The sequence below is a fragment of the Tetrao urogallus genome, assembly GCF_951394365.1.
Source record: "Tetrao urogallus genome assembly, chromosome: 27".
Classification (NCBI taxonomy): domain Eukaryota; kingdom Metazoa; phylum Chordata; class Aves; order Galliformes; family Phasianidae; genus Tetrao; species Tetrao urogallus.
The window spans coordinates 4,237,071-4,257,883 of NC_136840.1; the positions used below are offsets into that span (position 1 = coordinate 4,237,071).

General features: G+C 46.9%; 2 protein-coding genes across 2 annotated transcripts; one reads left to right on the forward strand and one right to left on the reverse strand.

The window, feature by feature from the left end:
* Positions 1–1,061: 1,061 nt before the first annotated feature.
* On the reverse strand, positions 1,062–3,574 carry PCNA (proliferating cell nuclear antigen; the record flags this gene model as incomplete). The annotated part of the gene is made up of 6 exons (XM_079547350.1): positions 1,062–1,144; positions 1,528–1,651; positions 1,945–2,139; positions 2,258–2,325; positions 2,701–2,798; positions 3,354–3,574. The coding sequence occupies 6 exons, from the start codon at positions 3,572–3,574 to the stop codon at positions 1,062–1,064; spliced, it is 789 nt and encodes a 262-aa protein (XP_079403476.1).
* A 662-nt stretch (positions 3,575–4,236) lies between these two features.
* On the forward strand, positions 4,237–19,802 carry CDS2 (CDP-diacylglycerol synthase 2; the record flags this gene model as incomplete). The annotated part of the gene is made up of 13 exons (XM_079547372.1): positions 4,237–4,287; positions 12,061–12,203; positions 13,123–13,219; positions 13,338–13,435; positions 14,112–14,251; positions 14,582–14,640; positions 15,358–15,440; positions 16,629–16,716; positions 16,917–16,985; positions 17,720–17,872; positions 18,171–18,290; positions 18,946–19,049; positions 19,673–19,802. 13 exons carry the CDS (start codon positions 4,237–4,239, stop codon positions 19,800–19,802), a joined length of 1,335 nt encoding a protein of 444 aa, XP_079403498.1.
* Positions 19,803–20,813: the final 1,011 nt, after the last annotated feature.

A 20,813-nucleotide genomic window follows, 5' to 3' on the forward strand; every position in this document is an offset into this window, starting at 1 on the left:
AACGTAGGTGACTGCAGCACATTTGCCACACGTGGGGCAGACACAAGAACAGAACTCATGCAGAGCTGCTGAGGAATGGCTTAACATCAAGAGAGCAGTAACAGCAGAGCCGAAAGCAAGACTTTCCAGCTCAGGTTTAAGGCACTATGGCACCACAGCATTTGTCTACATACTGACTTCATTGAAAGCACGGGTGGCAGCCCCAGGATCAGTCCATGCTGGAACAGCTGAGTCTCCAATACGCAAATCTTGTTTATTTTAAGGAAAACATTTTACAAATCTGTTCCACTGGCACAGGTTGCCCAAGGAGGCTGTGGATGCCCCATCCCTGCAGGCATTCAAGGCCAGGCTGGATGTGGCTCCGGGCAGCCTGGGCTGCTGGTTGGCAACCTGCACACAGCAGGGGGTTGGAAATGGATGAGCGCTGTGCTCCTTTGCAACCTAGGGCATTCTATGACTCTAAACCTCACTAGCTTAAAGCAGCATCACCAATGAATTAGTTAACTGAGGTTTCCTATCTCCTTCAATTCAATCCTTTAACAGAGGGACTGTACACCAGCACCTTTTGACAAAGCAGTGATTGATCTGCTCACACTGAAGTAGCATAAAACCATGAAGTTATTTTTTATTTCCACATTTCAGTTAGAATACCAGCTTCAAAAATAAATGAAGGGGAAAATAAACTTGTGGCATACTTAAACAGCAACCCTAACCAACTACAGTTCCACAGGTGAAAATCTAGGAACCATCTTTACTGAAATTAAATATTGCACTCCTTTAACACACGTTAAGAGGAGTATTTCACCTAAAGACAGCATCTAAAAAATTATTGCAAGTACAGGCATAGGCTAGAAAAAAAAATTCCTATTTCAAATGATATCAGTATAGCAAAACAAGTTGAAAAATATTTACAGAGATATCTACAGAACATCCTTAACAGTGCTGACTCGATGCTGCAATGCACTGACATTTCTAGTAACGTGGAAGACAGCAGACTTCCTTCTCCAAGCTGGTTGTGCCCCCCAAGAGCTGAGCAGATCTCCCCCTCAGTCCCAGTGCAGTTAAGAGCCTTCTTGCTGGTCTTCAATCTTTGGAGCCAGGTAGTATTTTAAATGTCCCATATCAGCGATCTTGTACTCCACAACTGGCAAAGACAAAAGGGCATTCAGAAGTTCTACATAAAAGCAGTTAAATACATTCCTAATAGAGTCTGGATAGTGGCAGGACCGGGGGAATGGTTTTAAACTGAGACGGGAGATTTAGGTTGGATATTAGGAAGAAGTTTTTCGCACAGGATGGTGAGGCACTGGCACAGGCTGCCCAAGGAGGCTGTGGATGCCCCATCCCTGCAGGCATTTGAGGCCAGGCTGGATGTGGCTCTGGGCAGCCTGGGCTGCTGGTTGGCGACCTGCACACAGCAGGGGGTTGGGACCAGATGAGCACTGTGGGCCTTTGCAACCCAGTCCATTCTATGATTCTAAGGGAGATTCTTTTACAAGGTTTTCAAGACGAGCTGCTTCTACTTACCGAGAGGAACATCTGCAGACATGCTGAGTGTTACTGTAGGTGACAGGGGTGTGGCTTTGGTAAAAAAGTTCAAATACCTCAGAGCAAAAGTCAACTGGACTGGCTCATTCATTTCTATTGTAACCTGGAACAACATCAGCCAGATCAAAGTTTGGTAAACGCAAGTTGCAGTGAGTTCCCCCAAACTTCTCAAATCAGCATCACAGACCTGGACATCTCATGCACAGTTCTAGTCTCCGCTCTGCTCCATGCAGGGCTGCTTCAAACCCCACAGCTAAGAAAGTGCCAGCAATGATTCATTGACTCTGTTCTATACATCAGAGAAATACCGGATCCAGTGATCTACTTTAGCCCCAGCCACATCAGTAGAAACCTCAGCACAGAAGACACCACAGTAACCATTAACATTCAACTTACAGCTTCTTCCTCTTTGTCCACGTTACTGGTCTGTGACAGCTTGATGTTTCCATTTCCTAACTCTCCATTAGCTGAAAATTTCACACCGTCTTTTGCACAGGAGATGACAACAGCATCACCAATGTGGCTGAGGTCTCTACAGATGCGTGCAAATTCAGCAGAAGGCATTTTCACAACACAGCTGTATTCTTGTTCCTGGAAAAGTAGTGATAAACTTATACCAAGGAGCTTTAAAACTTTTGAATTCTAGGTTTGTACATGAGGAAAGCATGCTGTCCCAAGAGTGCGTGCAGTCATTCAAACAACTACTTACTGGAATTCCAAGCTGTTCCACATCGAGATCCATAAGCTTCATCTCATAATCAGAAACCTTTTCCTGATCTAAGGAAACAAAGTAGTTTTGACCAAGTGTTTCAGAGAAGTTATCACCTCGAGTTTAAATTTTGCCCAGTTTTTCTTCCAAAAGAACAAGGCCTTAATTATGACAACAGGATTCACCTTACTTGGTGACCTAAAGAGCCTTCTGGATGCTACTAAAGGAACGCAGGCTGCCAAGATGAACCTGTAAGCACTTTAACATAGCTCAGGGATGATTTTCTTATAAGGAGTATTAGGTAGATTTCTACACCTCCAAAGCATTTTAAGTATTTATATACCATGCAATTCCTCCCACTCTTCACAACAACCACGCACTGCTTGGTCTATGAAGACTGCCTTTGTTTTCTGGTAGCACACAATGTCACAAATACCACTCACTTGGTGCTTCAAACACGAGAGCCAACGTATCCGCATTGTCTTCTGCCCTAAGAGTTATGATGTCTTCATTTCCAGCACACTTCAGTATTTTAGACATGCTAGGGGACAAAAGGCAAATCACTACAGATTACAGAGCACGAACACCCTCCCATAACCTACCAGCGTTAAAACACACCTAACGTGTCTGAAATCACAGAACTTGCATGTTTTCCGTTATTCCTACACGTTACCACTAAACCCTTCTAGGTGCCCGCTGCCGCCAAGCTCTGCGCCTGCTGCACACACTTTAGCATTGAGTAGAAGCTGCAGCCAGGTAAAAGGAGCCGGGCCGGGGCGTGCAGTGAGCGCCGGGGGGGCAGGGCGGCAGCGCCATTTTTCCCCGCCAAACTTTCCCGCCACAGCGCGGCGCGCGCCCAGAGCCGGCAGTGACGTCACGGCTGCTGGCGGGCGCCGCGAAAAACGGCGCGAGCTGCGAGGAGAAAGGGGGAGGGGCGGGGGGGCCTGGAAGCGGAGCCGAGCACAAAAAAACCGCTTCCACACCGCGTGAGGCCTAAACCGCACATCTTCCCCTTATATCCCCCCGCCCCAGTAGGGCTCGCTCCCTTCAATGCTTGAGGCCGGGTCCGGCCCCTGCGCGGTCCCACCACCATTACCTGTTGAGGTTGACGCCCATAGCGATGTTACGGTCGCAGCGGTAGGTGTCGAAGCCCTCAGAACGCAGCGTGAGCTGCACCAAAGAAACGTGCGAGGAGTCCATGCTCTGCAGGCTGATGCCGCCTGATCCTAGGTCCCAGCACGCCTCGGTGATGAGGTCCTTCAGGGCCTCCAGCACCCGCTTGAGCACCGAGCCCTGCACAAGCCGCGCCTCAAACATCCTGGCGGCAGCAGCGAAAACGACCACGACACAGAGCACGACACGGCCGCCAACTGCAGTAGCCCGCCAAAGTCACCCTTATATAACCTACGCCCCGCCCACCGCCGCACCGCAGTCAATCGCAGCTCTCCCCTCTCGCTCTGCGATGCCCTACCCACGCTCATGTGACAGATGCTCACCTCTCCGGCCAATCGCGACGCCGTTTCTACACCTTAATCCCGCCTCCTAACGCCAATGGAACCAATCAACACACGTGTTATACAGCACCGCCCCCAGCACCGCCCCGCCTCGCCGTGAAGCTATGGCGGTGGGGCCTGCGAGGCCTGACAGGAACTCCGGGCCTGAGCGAACACCGAGGGGAATTCCCTCTCTGAAACAAAATCGACACGCTTCAGGCAGCGCCCATGCAAGGCGCTCTCCGGCCTGCTCCTCCCACCCTGCGCTCAGAGCCGTTTTCCCTGCTCCGCCACCATCTGCGCACCCGCGCCCACCCATCACAGCGGCGGCCGCCTCGCATCCGGGTACACATGGGCGTGGCTTAGTCCCGCCCCCCGTGGCCATTCCGCGGCTGTGATTGGCGGGCGGCTCCCGGTCCTTTCCCTGTCCCTGGCTGCGGAGGGCGCGCAGCGGCGGCGGTGCGCGGAGCAGAGCTGCGGGTCGGGATGAGCGAGCTGCGGCAGCGGCTGTGCGGGGAGCGGGAGCCTGAGGAGAAGGTGGGTAACGGCGGCGGCGAGGCGAAGCCTTCTGCTGAGGCGTGGCGATGCAGCGGGCCGGGCCTCGGTTCTGGGGGCTGAGTGGGAACCCCTGGGGCGGCCGGCGGGAAGCGGAGGCCCGGGCCGGGTGCAGCTCCTCGGGGGCAGTTCCTCGGGTGCGGGGCGGTTCCACGCTCGGCGGCATTTCGTAGAGCATCCCGAGCTGCAACGGCCCGCGGGGCTTCTCCTTCAGCAGAAATAGCAGTGGTTTAATGGGATTTAACGGCGATGGTTTGCTGAGGATCGGCCGTGGAGGGGAAATCTGATGGTTTTCCTGTAGCGTCCGTTCTGCTTCGGCCACAAACGCGATGCTCGGAACTTGGCATCGCCTACGGGAGCTGCGGTGTCCCATCACGGAGGTGCCCGAGGCTGGTGGGGGGCACCCAGCGCACTGGAGGGAGCTCTCAGGTCCCTTCCAGCCCAACCATGCTGTGATTCCGTGGTTCTGCAATCTTTAAGGACCTTTCCAACTCAAACCTACATTATCCCATGGCTGTTTGATCTTTCAGGACCTCCCCAGCCCACTCCATGTTTTTTTGGTCTTTAAATATCCTTCCAACCCAAACCCAAGCCCTGTGATCTTTAAGGAGAGTACTGACCCGAACCATTTCAGTTTTAGAGCCTTTAAGCTCCCTTCCAACCCCAGCCATGCTGTGATCCTCTGCTTTGCTCACGTCTTACTCAAGTGTAAAGGAACAAGAGGAATAAGCAGTCCAAAAAAAGTTTCTCTATGCAGATTATAACCACAAAATCACAACTGGAGGAAAAAGTAGTTCTTTGCTGCTTTCCAGTTCAATGCAGGTGTTTTGGGGCAGCGCAATGCTTGCCCTTAGCAGCACTGTGTTGACATGATTCCTCTGCTGATGCATGAAGTATTCAGAGATGCAAGAAATCATCATGCAAAAGTCACTTCTTCAATCAAAGTGTTACATTTAATGTTGCTAAATATTACATTTAACACTGTTTTAAATGTCAGGCTAACACCTGTTGGGAGTTGTGTTTGAGTAAACTTGCTGGTTCCGATGTGCTTAGAGTGGGTGTTGGAATGGAGAGTACAGACAGCATCAAGAATGGATTTCCTTCACGTAGATCTGAGGCTTTGCCTTTTTGTGGCTCTTACAGCTATCCAACATCCAGATCTCCATAAGATCCCTATTTCATTGCTGTGCCCAGAGCAAAACTTAACCTCTGGATAAGTGCATTTGTTTCCCTCCGAAGTGACTTTGCAGCAGAAAATCTTCAGGGACTTTTATATTCCAGAACTTTGGTGGGAGTTGGAAGGTGTCCCTCAGAAGCCTGTGAGTACCAGTGCTGCTTCACTGGCATGCAAACAAACTCCCTCAGCCAAGCTGCGATCTCTTTAGCTGCTTGTGATGTGTTCCTAAGGAAGGTCAGAGGGCCGCTATTTTGAGTACAATCCTGTTATCTTCAGGCAAGTACGCTTTTTAAACACATTGAGCCTCCTAAAGGGCTTCCTAATATTGCCTTGGTGTTGATAACTTGAAGTGTCCTTAGGAGGGAGCGTAATATCTGTGTCATGCTGCTCGGCTTAAATGAGTTGCAAGGGAAAAAAAAAAAAAAGATGTTTTCAGCTAGTGAAGAGCAGCTCCTTGGAGGTGCTGAGCATGATGTCTCCTAACAATAGCAGGCAGCTGCAGGAGGCAGAGAATTTCCCCAAACTGCTACAGCAAGCCTGGTGGGAGGTTACCTGGTAACAGCAATACTGTATTAGAAATACTGTACAGCACTGCACTTCCTATGGCAGTGTGCTTCCATGGCAGGCTTGTCTTCCATGACATCAAACTGCTGCGTTTTAGAGCTTGGTAATGTCTGGCAGAGGCTGGGAATAATGGTGGATATAAAGCCAACACAGCAGAATTTCGTGTGCTTTGTGTGCCCAATGCTGGTATTGCTGTCAGGAGAGGAGATCCCTGTTTCTGCTTTGTCATTCAGTTGGCATTGCCACAGAAACTAATTCAGCCATGCATATTGTATTGTACAGAAACCTATCCGCTGAAAAGAACTTTCAGCTTCTTGATAGGAACAAGTTAAAAGGAGATGTAAATGTCCAGGCTGGTTTGAAGAATAGACTTGGAAAGTTGTGTTTTCGACTCGTTTTCACTTTGCGCCGTTTTGATAACGGGAAGGAGGAGGGTGGTTTCACTTTCTGGTCCCATAACCCTTGCACAGTGTCACAGCTTTGATGCTGTCCCCCCTTTGATGCGGCACAATGCGTGTAGCTGGAAGTGCTGCTTCGCTTGAGACTGTCATGCAAGAACGTTTTAAAATCAGTTTTGTAGAGCTGTTGTGCAGCACGCAGTCTTTGTCTCAATACAAACAAGGCAACATCTGTTTGATGAGTGAACTCCATCAGATCTCTCCAGTTAAAAAAGCAGGGAAACTTGTGCTTGGTGCCCATTCTTTTTGCACAAACAGGTGCTGTTAACTGTTGCCGTTAATGTTGTTGGGAGATGATTGACACAAGTTCTGTTTCTTGTTACTAGATAAACACTTTGCAGACTGGTTCCTTTGCATGGCAGACCCATGCTTTGTGTAAAACTGAAGTTCGGAGCCTTCTCTCCTGTGTTGTGCACATCCCATGAAATCACATTTCTATCTTCCAATTTTCAGATTGAATTGCGAAGGTGTAAAAGAAAATTGTTTCATGATGCATGAATGGAGCCCCAAACACTTCTGCTCTTCTGATGGCATTCTAAGATCACTCCTCAGCAGTGACTTGGGAACAGAAGGCTTTCCCATTCCTTTTTTTCTCTTCTTTTGATAGGACGTGGCAGTGGTGGCTGCCTGAAATCCAGAGAGGAACTTGACATCATTCCCATGGAAGAGCAGAGGGCAGGGCTATTTAGAGGCAGGCTTATCTGGGCTGCAGCTCACACCCTTATGTCACTTCTGGTTGTGTTTACCCACCTCTTTGTCACAGGCAGTGGCAGTGTCTTGCTGGAAAATGCTGTCTCTTTTCAGAGGGTGGGAGCTGCAAAAGGCAATCAGTGCAGAAGCATTTTTCTGTACTGGTCCATGCAGGTGGATTTCCTGGGCACTGTTTGGATACTGTGTTCCACCCACAGCTGCCAGGGATGCTCATTTCTTGTAAAATAGTGAGTGCAAGGAGTGTTGTTTTCATGGCACAGGGCCTTGAGGAGCAAGAGCAAAAGGTTTCCCTACTTAGGAAAAGGTTCAATGAAGAGGACTTTTGTTCTTTTTCATGGCTCAACCCAGCAGTGGACTGATGAGGTGACTTCTTGTCTGGCTACATCTGTATTGTGTTATGAAAGGCAATGGGCTCTGCTGTCCAAGCCTGGTGATTGTTGCACTTCCAGGCATTTTGCAAGCTTTCCCTTGTGGTCTAGTGTTCTAAAGATGCTGAGCGTTGGAATGCCAGTGCTGAGGGTGAGGGGCTGTGTGCTGGGAGGGCTGCAGGAGCTCCGGGTTTGGCTCCGGGTGGGGTGCAGGATGCAGAGAAACAGCGGTGCAGGAGCCCTGTCGCATTATGGTAGCCATGTCTTCAGAAGTCTGTTAATTTACGTTTGTTGGAATTACACTTAAGTAGACTGGGCTGAGTCCTGCCTTTGATTGCTTCAAATAAAGCCAGCAGGAGTGATGGGTAGAGGATGGGTAGAGGAATGGGAACAAGATGGCATCACAGGCAGCAAATTAACTGAACTGGTAAGATGTTTTTCGGGTTAGGTCTTGGAAAAACATGTCTAACTCTGAAGGAATTGAGGGTCAGAAGCCATCAGCCATTGCAGGCTCTCATTTCGGAGGACAAAAATAAACTTTTCCTGTACTAACCTTCTGATGCAAATAGAGTGCGTGTTGGTGCAGAGCTGTTTGTTCTCTCTCATTTCTCACAGCTCTTTCAAATAAGAGATCAAAATGTTTGTGTGCAGACGTGGCTCCGAGGTGGGGCAGAGCTGCTTTCAGACAACAGATCCCAGAGGTGCTTGGGAGATTTATGTCTTGTTTCTGTCTCTGCAGGGATGGTGAGGGCTCAATGAATGCTGTGATAGGAGAGTGATGTCACGTAGAGCCAGGAGAACCCAGTACTGAAGCCTCCAAAACACCCCTTCAAGTGTTACAAGGGAGGAGGCAGGTTGTGTTCTTAACAGTAGGAAGTTCTGGGGGAATGCCAGAAGTAACAACCTATTTTTGTGCTCTTTTGTATACAGTAGCTTCTCCAAAGGACACAAAGCCCGCTGCATTTACCTTTCTTGATTTCCTGGAATATACAGAGCCCAGAGTGTGTGCTGAGCTGGGGACCAGGCAGAGGATTAGCCAGATGAGTCACAGGGATGTGCAACTCTACATCAATCATATTCGCTGACGCTGAGCTCAGGTTCTTCTGTCAGACAGTTGTTCTGCTAAATGCAAACTATGCATACCTCTGATCACATCCCCCTGGCAAGCTGAGCTTGCTTGTGTTCAAAATAAAGTGAGTGGCTTTGGGAACATGAGATGGCGGGGGGTGTTTTCTTACTTCTTTCAGCCTCTGTGCAAACATTTACCCTTTTTTGATGTTATCTGCTACTGGTCTCAGTGTATAAGCATGCCCTAATTTCTGTGCGTGCTTTCCACTGGAGCTTGTTTTTTTGGGGGGATGGGGAAGGGAGTCCCATATCAACATAGATGAAAACTGACCTTCATCACTGAGTTTTGTTTTGTTTTTGGGACAAGATCCAGCAGGCACCAACTTGGTGGGTGTTTTGATGGAGGAACATGAGAAACTTGGATTTAATTGCTCTGAGGACAACTGCACAGCATGACAATTCAAGCACGTTCCTGGACCTGCCCAGGACGTGAGATGCTTTGTGCCCCAGCCAGTATTCTTTTCTCCCATGGTGTACTGGCACTTTCCATCACTGTGTTTTGTTAGCATGGTGGAAAGTCTAAATAAAGCAGTGCTTTGCTTCAAGGAAGGTGCACAAAGAATAGAATTTCTTCAACTAATTTAATCTACCAGCACTGAATACTGAACTGTATCTCTGTACTGGGCAGAAAATGTTTGGCAGGGAGATAGCTCACTTGTTTCTATGGCAACTGAGATCATGTCACGGATACTTGGGGGGGGAGAAAAAGTGCTTCTGCTGCATGAAAACCCTTTGGAAATGTGAACACAAATTTCTTATCTCTTGCTTACAGGAGTTAAGCTGTTTAAGGCAAACTATGACAACTCACTTCTCCACGATTCTTATCTTTAGGGTGGTAAAATTTGTCCACAAATGTTTTATCCCTGCATTATTTATTCTCCTGTTTCTTAAGGAACTTTTCGGTGTCTGAGTTGATGAATTGAATGAGTGCTGGGCTTGTCTGTGGTGCTGGCCAAGCAGATCTGCACCAAAGAGGTCTCTTAAAGGTTCAAGGAGAGAGCACAGGCCAGTGGTTATGGAAGGAGATGTCGGGATGTCTGGGTTAACTCACTCCAAGTAGGCTTTTGTTTCAGTTGCAGAAATAGGAGAGAACAGCACAGAAGAGGCATCAGGAACATGACAGGAAACCATCTATTAGACACAGCTTCCCTGAAGCGCTGGTTGCGCCAGCATTACTGCACTCTTTGTTTGCAATCTATGGCTTGAAGCAGCCCAAACCCACTCCTCGCAGTCACAACCTCTTCATGGAAGCATCAACTCTGTAATGAGCTTAAATTTTCACTCTGCCCATCCTAACAGCTGCTAGCTTGGCTCTTTGCAGTGTCCCATTCTTCTGTCCCTTGAGCTATGCAGTTGCTTTTATCTTTCCTATTCTTGGCCAGGAGTGAAAGAGAAAAAGGCATCCGTGCTCTTTCCCTTTCTTTTGGTCCCTGAGCACGTTGTGAAACTTTTGATCCTCTGCACCACAGACCAGGAACAATTTGCCTGCAATGATAGTGCTTTGGGAATAAGATGCAGGAATGTTGGCTTGGGTCTGCATTCTCATTTCAGCATTTAGTTCTTTTATCGCATTGCCAGTGACTTGTGCAATTTGGTAAATACTTGGACTGCATTAGGATTCTACTTAAGATTTTTGATTTTAGCTTGCACAGATAATGGCTGTTCCTCTAAGTACCTAAGCACTTCCATACTCATTTAAATGGAATCGGTCACATTCATTTTTCTTTCCTAGATCCCTATTCCTAAAGGTAATTTAGAAGCCCAGAAGGAGAAACTGAACTGAAGCCAAGCTGTATTTCCTCATCCCCTCACGAGGGCAGGGAGAAGTGTTTGTTTTAGCTCTCCTCCTTGTCCTCAGCCCATGGGAATGGGAAGCTGCAAGCACAGAGCTCGGCAAGGAGGAGGCATAGCGGGATGTGATGGGTGCAGTGCTGGCTCTTCGCATGCCCGCGGAAGCACCATTGTATTTTTAGCTGCCTCCATCTGACAGCTTGTAGCTGTCCTGTCTGTTCTAAGAACCTGGCCTGCAGCCACTGCTACCTTACAGCTGGGGAGCAATTATCCTTTCCTGCCTTAACTAAGAGAAATGCCACTCAAGTCTCATTGCTCCGGTGAACTACAAATACTCTCTTGATTTGGATACAGCAAACCACTCCCAGCATTTATTTTGGTGGGGTCTCTGCTTTCTGATTATGGGAGAGCCCAGAGGGCTGCAGCGTTCCAAAAGGATGAGGTTGTGTTGTTTGCAGAGCCCCCATCACTTGGCTTCCTCCTGTTTTTTTCCTCCTCTTTTTCCAGGAGTTTAAAGTAGCTCTGAAGCCAAATGCCCTGGACTCCACCTGCTCATTGCTCCCCAGGGATTGGCATTTTCCTTCCTTGCTTCAAGGAGCAGAATGCTGAAGTGAGGGGCAAAATGTGCCTTTTTGGGTCTGTCCTCTATTCCTGATCTGGGCTAGAGGATAAACTGCTCAGGAGGGGGAGGTTGCTTGTAATCTTTTTTCTACCACTGGTCTTCAGTACCCTCTTGCCTCACCTTTATTTGTTTACCCTCATATGCAGGACTTTGTGCTGGGCTCTGGAGCAATAATAGAGGGTGCAGGGACAGCAGGTGCTGCCTCTTTCCTCTACACGTTTCTCCTGTGGCCAGAGAGGATGGCTGGGCCTGAGTGATAAGCCATGTTCTTCCTCTTCAACTTTCTGAGGATGGGCTTGGTGTTATTTTTAGTGTCCATGTATTAAGTTAGCACTTGAAAAGTCTGTCTGGAAGCCTTGAGCCTGTCTACTTGGAGGCCTTTCTTTCTGTCTAATTTGGGCAATGCTGCATTCTTGGAGATGTGCCTGGGGATTGAGAGACCTTGTAAAAATTCCTGCTAACAAGCTCATGTCCCTTGTGCACTTGCTGTATTTGAGATGCTTCTTAATCAACTGCAAAGCGTTTTTAACTGTTCAGAGGAAATGGATCCTTTCCTGTAGTCACTGCTGAGGATGCCAAAGAGTAAAGTGCATTGTGGAATCACCTAAAATGTGTAATGTTCATGCTTTAGGTGACTGTTTTCCTGTCCTCTTCCTCCCCTGTTTGCAGAAGCAGAATGGCACTAGGCATTGCGTCCTGGGGACTGCTGAGTTTCTTCACTCACACAATCATGGGTTTGGAAGGGATCTTGCAGCTCCCCACCTTTGTTGTGGGATGGTTGCCCCCACCAGTTCAGGCTGCCCCAGGTTCCATCCATCCTGGCCTTGGGCATCTCCAGGGATGGGGCACCCATAGCTCCTTCTATACTCCTTCTGTGGGCCAAATTCATCGTTGTCACTGTACCTAGCAAAGCTTTTCTCTCTCTTTAAATTGCAGGAATCAGAATCTGAGAACAAGCTGGATGGAGAGACCGCATCAGACAGCGAAAGCAAGTCTGAATTTGGAGGATCGCCCCCTGTGCCAACATCAGATGACACTCCAGAGGTCCTGAACAGGGCTCTCTCCAACCTGTCCTCAAGGTAGCCCCCACTCAGCATTGTTCTGCTCTGCTGCCAGGGCCCCTGCATTTACCATGTGGCTTTCCAAGCCCTGGAAGTGTGGTGATGGCTGCAGGAAGCTGAATGAGCAGCTCCTGGTACTGCTGCCTTCTCCCTCTCTCACATGCAAACAGGAAGGTGTCTCTGAGGCCACAGGCAGCAGAAAGTGATGGTAACATTAGCAAGGCTAGCCAAGTGCAGTGCTCAGGACTGCTCTGTGTGGGATCAGGGCAGAGGAGCGCTGCAGGAGGACAGCATCACTGCCTGCTTGGTCTTGACAGGTGAAGGTGAGGAGGCCTTGGTGAGGCTGAAGACATTGTGTTCAGCTTTGACATTACTCTCAGCACTCAGCTGTGATGGCTTTTAACCACTAGTGTGACCTACTTGTGTAGGAGCGTGTGGGGAAAAATGTGCTGATAAGGACAAGATTTGAGAAGAAGCTGGGAATATATTCTGCAGGCTGCTTTGGGGCACAGGAAAAAGTATCTCTCTCAGGTGTTCTCTGAGAATGGGAGATGCTCAAGGCAAGATTTGTTCGACAGTAACAAGGGTACAACATGCCAAAGCCTGTGCTTCTTCTGGAAAAAGATCTGCAGGGTTTGGTAATGATTCCTAGCTTGTCTAGGGTGTGGGAAACCTGCAGCAGAACAGGAACAGATGCCCTGCCTCTTTCAGTGTCTTTTGACTAATATTTTCTACATTTGGTGGTTTTCAGTGTTCCCTGCTAAGAACTAAGCTGTAACCTTGCAGCTGTTGCAGCCAGGCTTTGATCAGTAGAACAAGGTCTGAGGTTTCCAGGGCTCAGTGTCCTGCTTTCATGATATGCAGAGAACAGAAGTACCATCCTGCTTCCTTACTTTGTTTTGGCTTTCTCTAACTTCTTTTGTTCTCTGTGACCTAGATGGAAGAATTGGTGGGTAAGAGGCATCCTCACCCTGGCAATGATCACCTTTTTCTTCATCATCATCTACTTGGGACCCATGGTCTTAATGACAATAGTAAGTGTTCACAGCAACAGAGGAGAAAGTTGCTGACTCCTATTGTGGAACATATTTTCAATTTTTGAGGAAGGAGGTGTTTCAACCTCTTACATCTTGCTGCTGTCTCTTTCTGCAGGTGATGTGTGTCCAGATCAAATGTTTCCACGAGATTATCACTATTGGCTATAATGTGTATCACTCATATGACCTGCCTTGGTTCAGGACACTCAGCTGGTGAGTAGGGAGACTACTCCTCTCCCAGTGTTTGTGTGCAGCTTTACCCCATTGCAGACAGGTAGCTCCAAACTGGAGACCAGGGGATTGCCGTGTTGGCCAGTGTAATATGTTAGCAGCACTTGTAAGGGAAAAGCCTTCTCTAAATTGTGATCTATTCTGATAGAACTTGTGCTGATAAAATTTATCCCATTGTTTGTGAAGCATGAATGTTTGACAGTCACCACTAAGTGACAGACATGGTTGCTGGGATGGGTGTTTGTAGGTGATTGTGAAGCAGGGCTGAACGTTGAGCAGCTCTGGCTGCCAGAGAGAAGCTGGAGAGAGAGCAGGAGCAGTGCTTCTAGGGTGCATGGGTGGTGCTTTTGGCATGCAGGAGTTCACAGAGGCCTGTTGAGGAGTGCCACCTAAAGGCAGGTGGTCTTTGTGCATCAGAAGGCCAACACAATCAAACCATAAAATCCATTGCAGAGTGGAGCTGAGTGATGCTGCCACTAGTTTATTTCTCACCATTTAGAAATGTCACCTTCATTTAAAGTTCTGCCCATCGCTTGCATGGTGATGGCTCTTTGCAATGTATAAGAGCAATGTAAAGACTTTGGAAATGCAGAGCCACCTTCTGTGTTCCCTGGGAGCTTTTTAGGGTCCTACTAACAAGCATCTGCCTTCTCCACAGGTACTTCTTACTCTGTGTTAACTACTTTTTCTATGGTGAGACTGTGACAGATTATTTCTTCACCCTGGTTCAGAGGGAGGAGCCCCTGCGAATCCTCAGCAAATACCACCGCTTCATTTCTTTCGCCCTCTACTTAACAGGTAGAGACCTCATTTTCTGTTTTTAAACCTGACTGGGCTGGAAGTGTGAAATCTGCTTGAACTACTCTTGCCCTGAGCATTGTATACAATTCAATATCTATAGCAAATTATTTCTGTTCTTAGTGACGTTGTAACTTGACCACAGGGTGACAAGTCCCTTAAATGAGGCTCTGTAGAATAAAACTCCCTAAACTCTATGAGACAGTTAGGCTTGATGTTTAACTATACAAGTATAATTTGTAGGCAACTGTGCCATCTCTTTGGGGGGGGGGAAATATTTATTGTTGAAGAAATGTTTCCTCCATTCACTCTTTTTCTGTCTCTCACCAGGTTTCTGCATGTTTGTCTTGAGCCTGGTGAAGAAGCACTATCGCCTCCAGTTTTACATGGTATGGTTAAACAGGGGCTGGCTGCCCCCACTTGGAGGCAGAATGAAAAGTAATATAGGCTGCTTGAAAATGTTATGTAGATAAATACTTGCTTCTGTGCTGGCTGTGTGCTGTAATGCTGCCCCAAAGGAAAGTTGCTGTGAGCAGACTGTAGATTTGGGGAGATAATCTGACAAGATTTCCCTCCAGTCGTGAATTCTCTCTACACTGGAGGATGCTCTTAATCTGCGAGCTGAGGTGACAGCATTTGACTCTTGTGTTGAGGGTAGATTGCCACTGGGGTTGACTGGCTATGTTTCCCTTTTCCCAGATGTCAAAGAAATTGCTCCTTTTGGCCATCAGTGTGGTTAATTTTGCTTTCCAGTTTAATAAGCACACAGAGAAAGAGCTTGGATATCATCAACCTTTTGCTTCTCAGCTAGTCAGAAGGCTGAGTGAGATGTATGGGAGAGGAAAGGGCTAAAGAGCACTTGGTCTGGCAGAACTCTACCCAATGAAGTTCAGCTCTGGGCTTGAGATGAAGATGCCATAAATCTCTAGGGGTGGCTGTTCTCTGTTCCTCATGCCTCTTGGTGTTTCTTATGGTGAAGGTGCATGCTAGCACATGTGCATGAGCTGTTCTCAGTCTGAGAGGTAGCTAACAGCATCTGATTTCTGCCAGCGATGTGTGAGCAGTGTCTCAAGGCAGGCTGGACTGCATGCTGTCTTCTCTTCCAGTTTGGATGGACCCATGTGACCTTGCTAATTGTTGTTACCCAGTCGCACCTCATCATTCACAACCTGTTTGAAGGAATGATATGGTGAGTTGCTGTGTGTTCTAAGTTGCTTTGACTTCTGCAGCCTCATATAGATTATCACAGAATCATGGAATGATTTGGGTTGGAAGGGACCCTTAAAGATCATCTTGTTCCAACCCCTCTGCTGTGAATGGGGACATCTTTCCCTAGATTAGGTTGCTTAAAATGCTGTCCAAACATTTGAACACTTCCAATGACAAGGCACCCATAAGCTCTCTGAGCAACCTGTTCTGATGTCTCACCATCCTCATGTAAAATATTTCCTCCATACATCTGCTCTTACTCAGTTAAAAATTTTGTCCTGTCACTATAAGCCCTGGTAAGCCCCTTTATATACTGTGAGGCCATAATAAGGTCTTTCTGGAACCTCTTACCACATTTTGAGTTAAAAACTTTTATTATGTTTCTTAACAAATGACCAAGGACAAAGTGCTTCCTGTTCAGAATAGAAAAACAAAATATTGAGTAATTCCTCGGGTACTTAGGACTTGCTTTGTGCAGAGAGCTGTATGAAAGCATCTGCAAATTGTGGTGCATGGACATCTCAGGCAGTGCTTGGCCCATTTTGGTGCTTTCTCTGCCCACTCATATTTAGCAAATGGACAGGAGAGTGCTGCTAAGCACTTGGTTGTGGGCAGCGCTGCCAGAATAGTGCTAAAAGCATCAATGTGAAAGAAAGGAGATTGCAACCTGCTGCCTTTCCCAGCTTACTCCAGCTGCTGTGCAGATGGGAAGCCCTGTTCAAGATGGGGCTCTCTGTCTCCATCTTCCCCCGACCAGCAGTGCCAGGAACTAATTTTGGCTGCTCTGAAGATTGCATGTTCCTATGTGCTCCTCAGCCAGCCCAGAGTGCTTTGTGAGCAGCCTGCTTACAGCTGAAGTGCAGCCTTTCTGGGGGAAAAGAAGGCAGCTACCTAACAGCATGCACACATGCCAGTGTGACAAAAGAAAATGTGCTTAAAGCAATCTGTTCTGGGTACACAACACGCTCTTCAGTCCAGAGCACTGGAGTAACCTCTGAGATTGTTCTGAGAGCTTCAAGTCATTGCTCCTAACGTGTGAGATTGTATTGGATAAGGAGGAATTCATGTAATAGTCCTGCAAAACAATTTAAGAGGCAGCTGCCTGCTTAGTTATGCCTTGGATGTGTCTGGTTGACACTTCAAATGGATTTGCTCTTCCCCCATGTAGGTTCATCGTCCCGATTTCCTGTGTGATCTGCAATGACATCATGGCATACATGTTTGGGTTCTTCTTTGGCCGCACCCCGCTAATCAAGGTTTGTAATTCTTTGGCGAACAAAAGATGCGTTTTAGCTTCTTCAGATATTAATCCTGTGTTCCCTGATCTCCAGTTTTGTGGCTTTTTAGAAGTCTATAGCAAGCCTCCAAATGAAACTTGGTGTGTGCCCCAGTCTGTGTTGCTGTGAGCATAGGTGCACAGGTTGTAATGATCCCCTTCTTTCTCTTCCTCTGGCAGCTGTCCCCGAAGAAGACCTGGGAGGGTTTTATTGGAGGGTTTTTTGCCACCGTTTTGTTTGGGTTACTGGTAAGTAGCAATCATGCTGCTTGTTTCTTTGGCTTCCATATGTAAGGTGACAGAGTTTTGGCTAAAAAGTGCACACAAACTTTAAACTCTACTGGCTCTTCTCAGAAAATTTACCTTTTTCCTACTGACCTGGATTTGAACTGGTCTGTGGTTCTGTATTGCACTGTGTGCAGATCCTGCTGGTGGAGCAGGACGCTGCAGGAAGTTTTCAGTCCCCATCAGACCCTGTGACACATCCATTTCTTTAGTTATCCTAGAAACATTCTCTCTTGTATCTTGAAGGGGAGAGACTACAGCATTTCCACAGATGCTGTACACATTTGGGTACAGCCAAAGCATTGGGGGCTGCTGTTGGATAAATGCCTATTTCAAAGGCTGTGTGGGGAACTCGCTGCTCTTGGAATATTTGTACCTGGTTTTGTGTCAATCTGTGTGTGTGGTTGCATCCCTCTGCTCAGCCAAATAGTGCTACCTGTCTCAGTTTGTTTGAGAAGGGCTCTGATTACTGGTTGTTGAACAGAGGCAGTTACTACACAGAAATGCTTACCTTGCTCTGCCTTCAGCCAATTACTGTTCTCGGGAAAGTAATCTTCTTAGCGAAGCTGGCAGCGCAGCTCTCTCCTCACCATGTCTCCTTGAGTGGCCTTTTCCCTTAAGAGCCCCTCTGCCTCATTGCTGAGGAAGATGTTAATCATAATTTCTCATACTGCATCTTTATTTCTCTCCTTCTCAAGCTGTCCTATGTGATGTCTGGGTATCGGTGCTTCACTTGTCCAGTGGAGTTCAACAATGACACCAACAGCTTCACAGTGGACTGTGAGCCATCAGAGCTGTTCCAGTTACAGGAGTACAACATCCCCTTGGTGCTGCAGTCTGTGGTGGGATGGGTAGGACTTTCTCTATTTATTGAGGCCTTAGGAACATGAGGAACATGAGAAAAAGAAATTAGGGCTTTATTTTGGTGCAATTCAAGGGATGATGGTACATCCAGAAAATGGGGGGAATTCAGTGGTGCTCCATTTGGATTGAAAACCCAATGCAACTATTCCAAGTCTGTTGGGACGTGAATACATTTGAAAAGCAGCTGGCCTAGAGCATGGTGAAGAGAGAAAGATGGGAACAAGTGAGCAGTGCTATTCTAGGTGGAAATCCTTCTCTGACATGTTGGCTTTTTTTCCCTTGCAGAAGACAGTCCGGATGTACCCCTTCCAAATCCACAGCATTGCACTGTCTACTTTTGCCTCCCTTATTGGGCCATTTGGAGGCTTCTTTGCTAGCGGATTTAAGAGAGCCTTCAAAATTAAGGTGAGGATATGCACTGTCATTGGCAGTAGGTAATGTGAAGACTGAACAGTTACTGCCACTCTGAACAGTCTCTCCACAAAGGCAAGTAGGGAGCTTTGGGAAGGGAGAGAATGTTTATTCAGTAACAAATAGAGCAGTGGGGCATGATTCAGTTTTATGGGGTTTTTTTGTTTGTTTGTTTGTTTTTTAATTTTATTAAATGGATGTGGGGAGAGACCTTAAAATTTCAACTGCAATATTCTAGACACTGCTTTGGTGCAGAACTGGAGGTAGATGAATAAAGCATCCTGACTCAGTCAGGATATTTTGCAGTCTGAGGCTTGCCTTGGTGTCTTGCAGGCTGGTTTTAGATACAATCAGTCTCTGTGCAGCTAAGATAAAGGCAGGACACATTTGCAAATGATAAAGATTGGCCTTCCTTGACCTCTGAGTGACGGATCTGAGTTAAGCCTTGATGTTGTCAGGCACTGATGGCTTTCATAAAGGAGAAACTTTTAGAACCAGGGGAGAGATCAAGCAAAATTTCTTCTTAGTCTGACTTTTGCCTTCTGGGAAGAATTAGAAGAGGGGTATGAGAGTGGCACATAAATATACTTAAATAAATACAGGTAATGGGCATCTGAAACTTTAATGTAATCCTTTCTGCTTTGCGCAGGACTTTGCCAACACAATTCCAGGGCATGGAGGTATCATGGATCGCTTTGACTGTCAGTATCTGATGGCTACCTTTGTGAACGTGTACATCGCAAGCTTTATCAGGTATTTATTGCTTTCCAGTGAAGTTTGGGGACCTACTCAAACTCAAGTGACATGCAGTACAGGTTTGCAATATGAGACAGTTGATATTCCTGTAAGATAAATATCTAAAAATACAAGACAAAGAAAGAGAAGGAAGAGGAGCTTGAAAAGGGAAGTGTCTTCCAAAACAATCACATCGAGCTGAAAACACAATCAGTTTCCTAAGCTCTGTTACTCCAGTCTTCTTGCATGTCCCTTCTGCATTCCTGTGAATCTCGAACAGGGTTTCCCCTGAGCTGATCAAGCAGCAAAATTTTAGTTCTGCTGCAGTATACAGATGTTCCAGAATAGAAGAAAGCCCAGGGATGCACAGAAACTGTACTGAAGGAGATGAGGAACTGAGTACACATGAGTGTTCTTATTCTAGAGGAGGAGCATCTATTAGTAGCACAAAATCCAGCGCCCTATTGAAACAGATTAGGTTTGGTTGTTGTTGGTCTTGTTTACAGCTCAGCATGCTGTCTCTTTTGAATCCATTTCCCCATCTCCAAATTGGATTTCCTGGGCAAAAATATTGTGAATGAATAGGCATTTGGGTTCTCAGAGTACTGAGACTCACTGGTAACGATGCTTTTGTGTTTCAGAGGTCCTAACCCAAGCAAACTGATCCAGCAGTTCTTAACCTTGAGGCCAGACCAGCAGCTGCACATCTTCAACACGCTAAAAGCACACCTGGTTGACAAGGGCGTGTTAGTTGGCTCAGAGGACGCATAGACAGCCATGTGATTTGGAACAGGACTGAAAACAGACAAGCCTCCCCATGGAAATTCCTGGCTTGCCTGATTTAAGACAATAACAAGGCCTCATTTCACTGTAACTTTTCTTCCTTTCTTGGTAAATATTTGCATTTGTGTTGTTGTTTTTTTTAAATACATAATAATATATTTATATAGCTTTGGTTCAAATGAGCAAATCTGAATTTGTAGCTGGAAAGGAATGAAGACTTGGAAGAGTTGGTGAAGTAAGAGGGTACAGCTGTCCTTGTGGTCAGTTCTTAATATCGACGCAGACGTGGGCAGAGCTTTTCCTGAGAGTGTTTTTATGCAGGAATACAGTGTAGTGTCCATACAGGCAGCTCTGCCAGCGGGGAAAGATGAAGCCATACAGCTCCCCTGGGTGCTGTGCCAGGCTGTGTTTGTGATGGTAGCTCTGGAGACCTTAACTTTCTCCGGTGGTGACTGTGAATGTTGGTTTTCCTAGAAGGTCACATACACACATGCCTGTGTGCAGCCCCTTGGAGATTCTGCACAGCAAGCACAAGGCTCAATTAGTTGGAAGAGGACCTTGTACTAATCCAGCAATAGTTCCTCTGCCCAGTCAGGCATGTGTCTCCCTTGTCACTTGCTGTTTCTGCCAGTGCTTCCCACATTCTCCTCTTCTAGCTGATATTTTGGCTAATAAGATCTTTTTTAACCTATTAAATTGGAAATTAACTGGAGGTAAGGAATTAAGAAGCTGGTAGTTGCTCATGGGAATGTGGGAGGTTCAGATTGCTTCAAAACTGCATTGAGTAAAAAGGTTTTGAAGAACATCTAAGCTTTCATTGAGTAAATCTTGCCAAGTAAAAACAACCTTGTAAATAACTTGGTTTGTTTTTCCTCACAACTTTAAGAAACATCAAACCATGCTTTTTTTTTTTTCTTTCCATTTCTTGATGGTTGGAAACGCTGCACTGGGACATTTTACCCAACTTGGTTTTGTTTCTAAAACGTGCAGGTTGGGCTC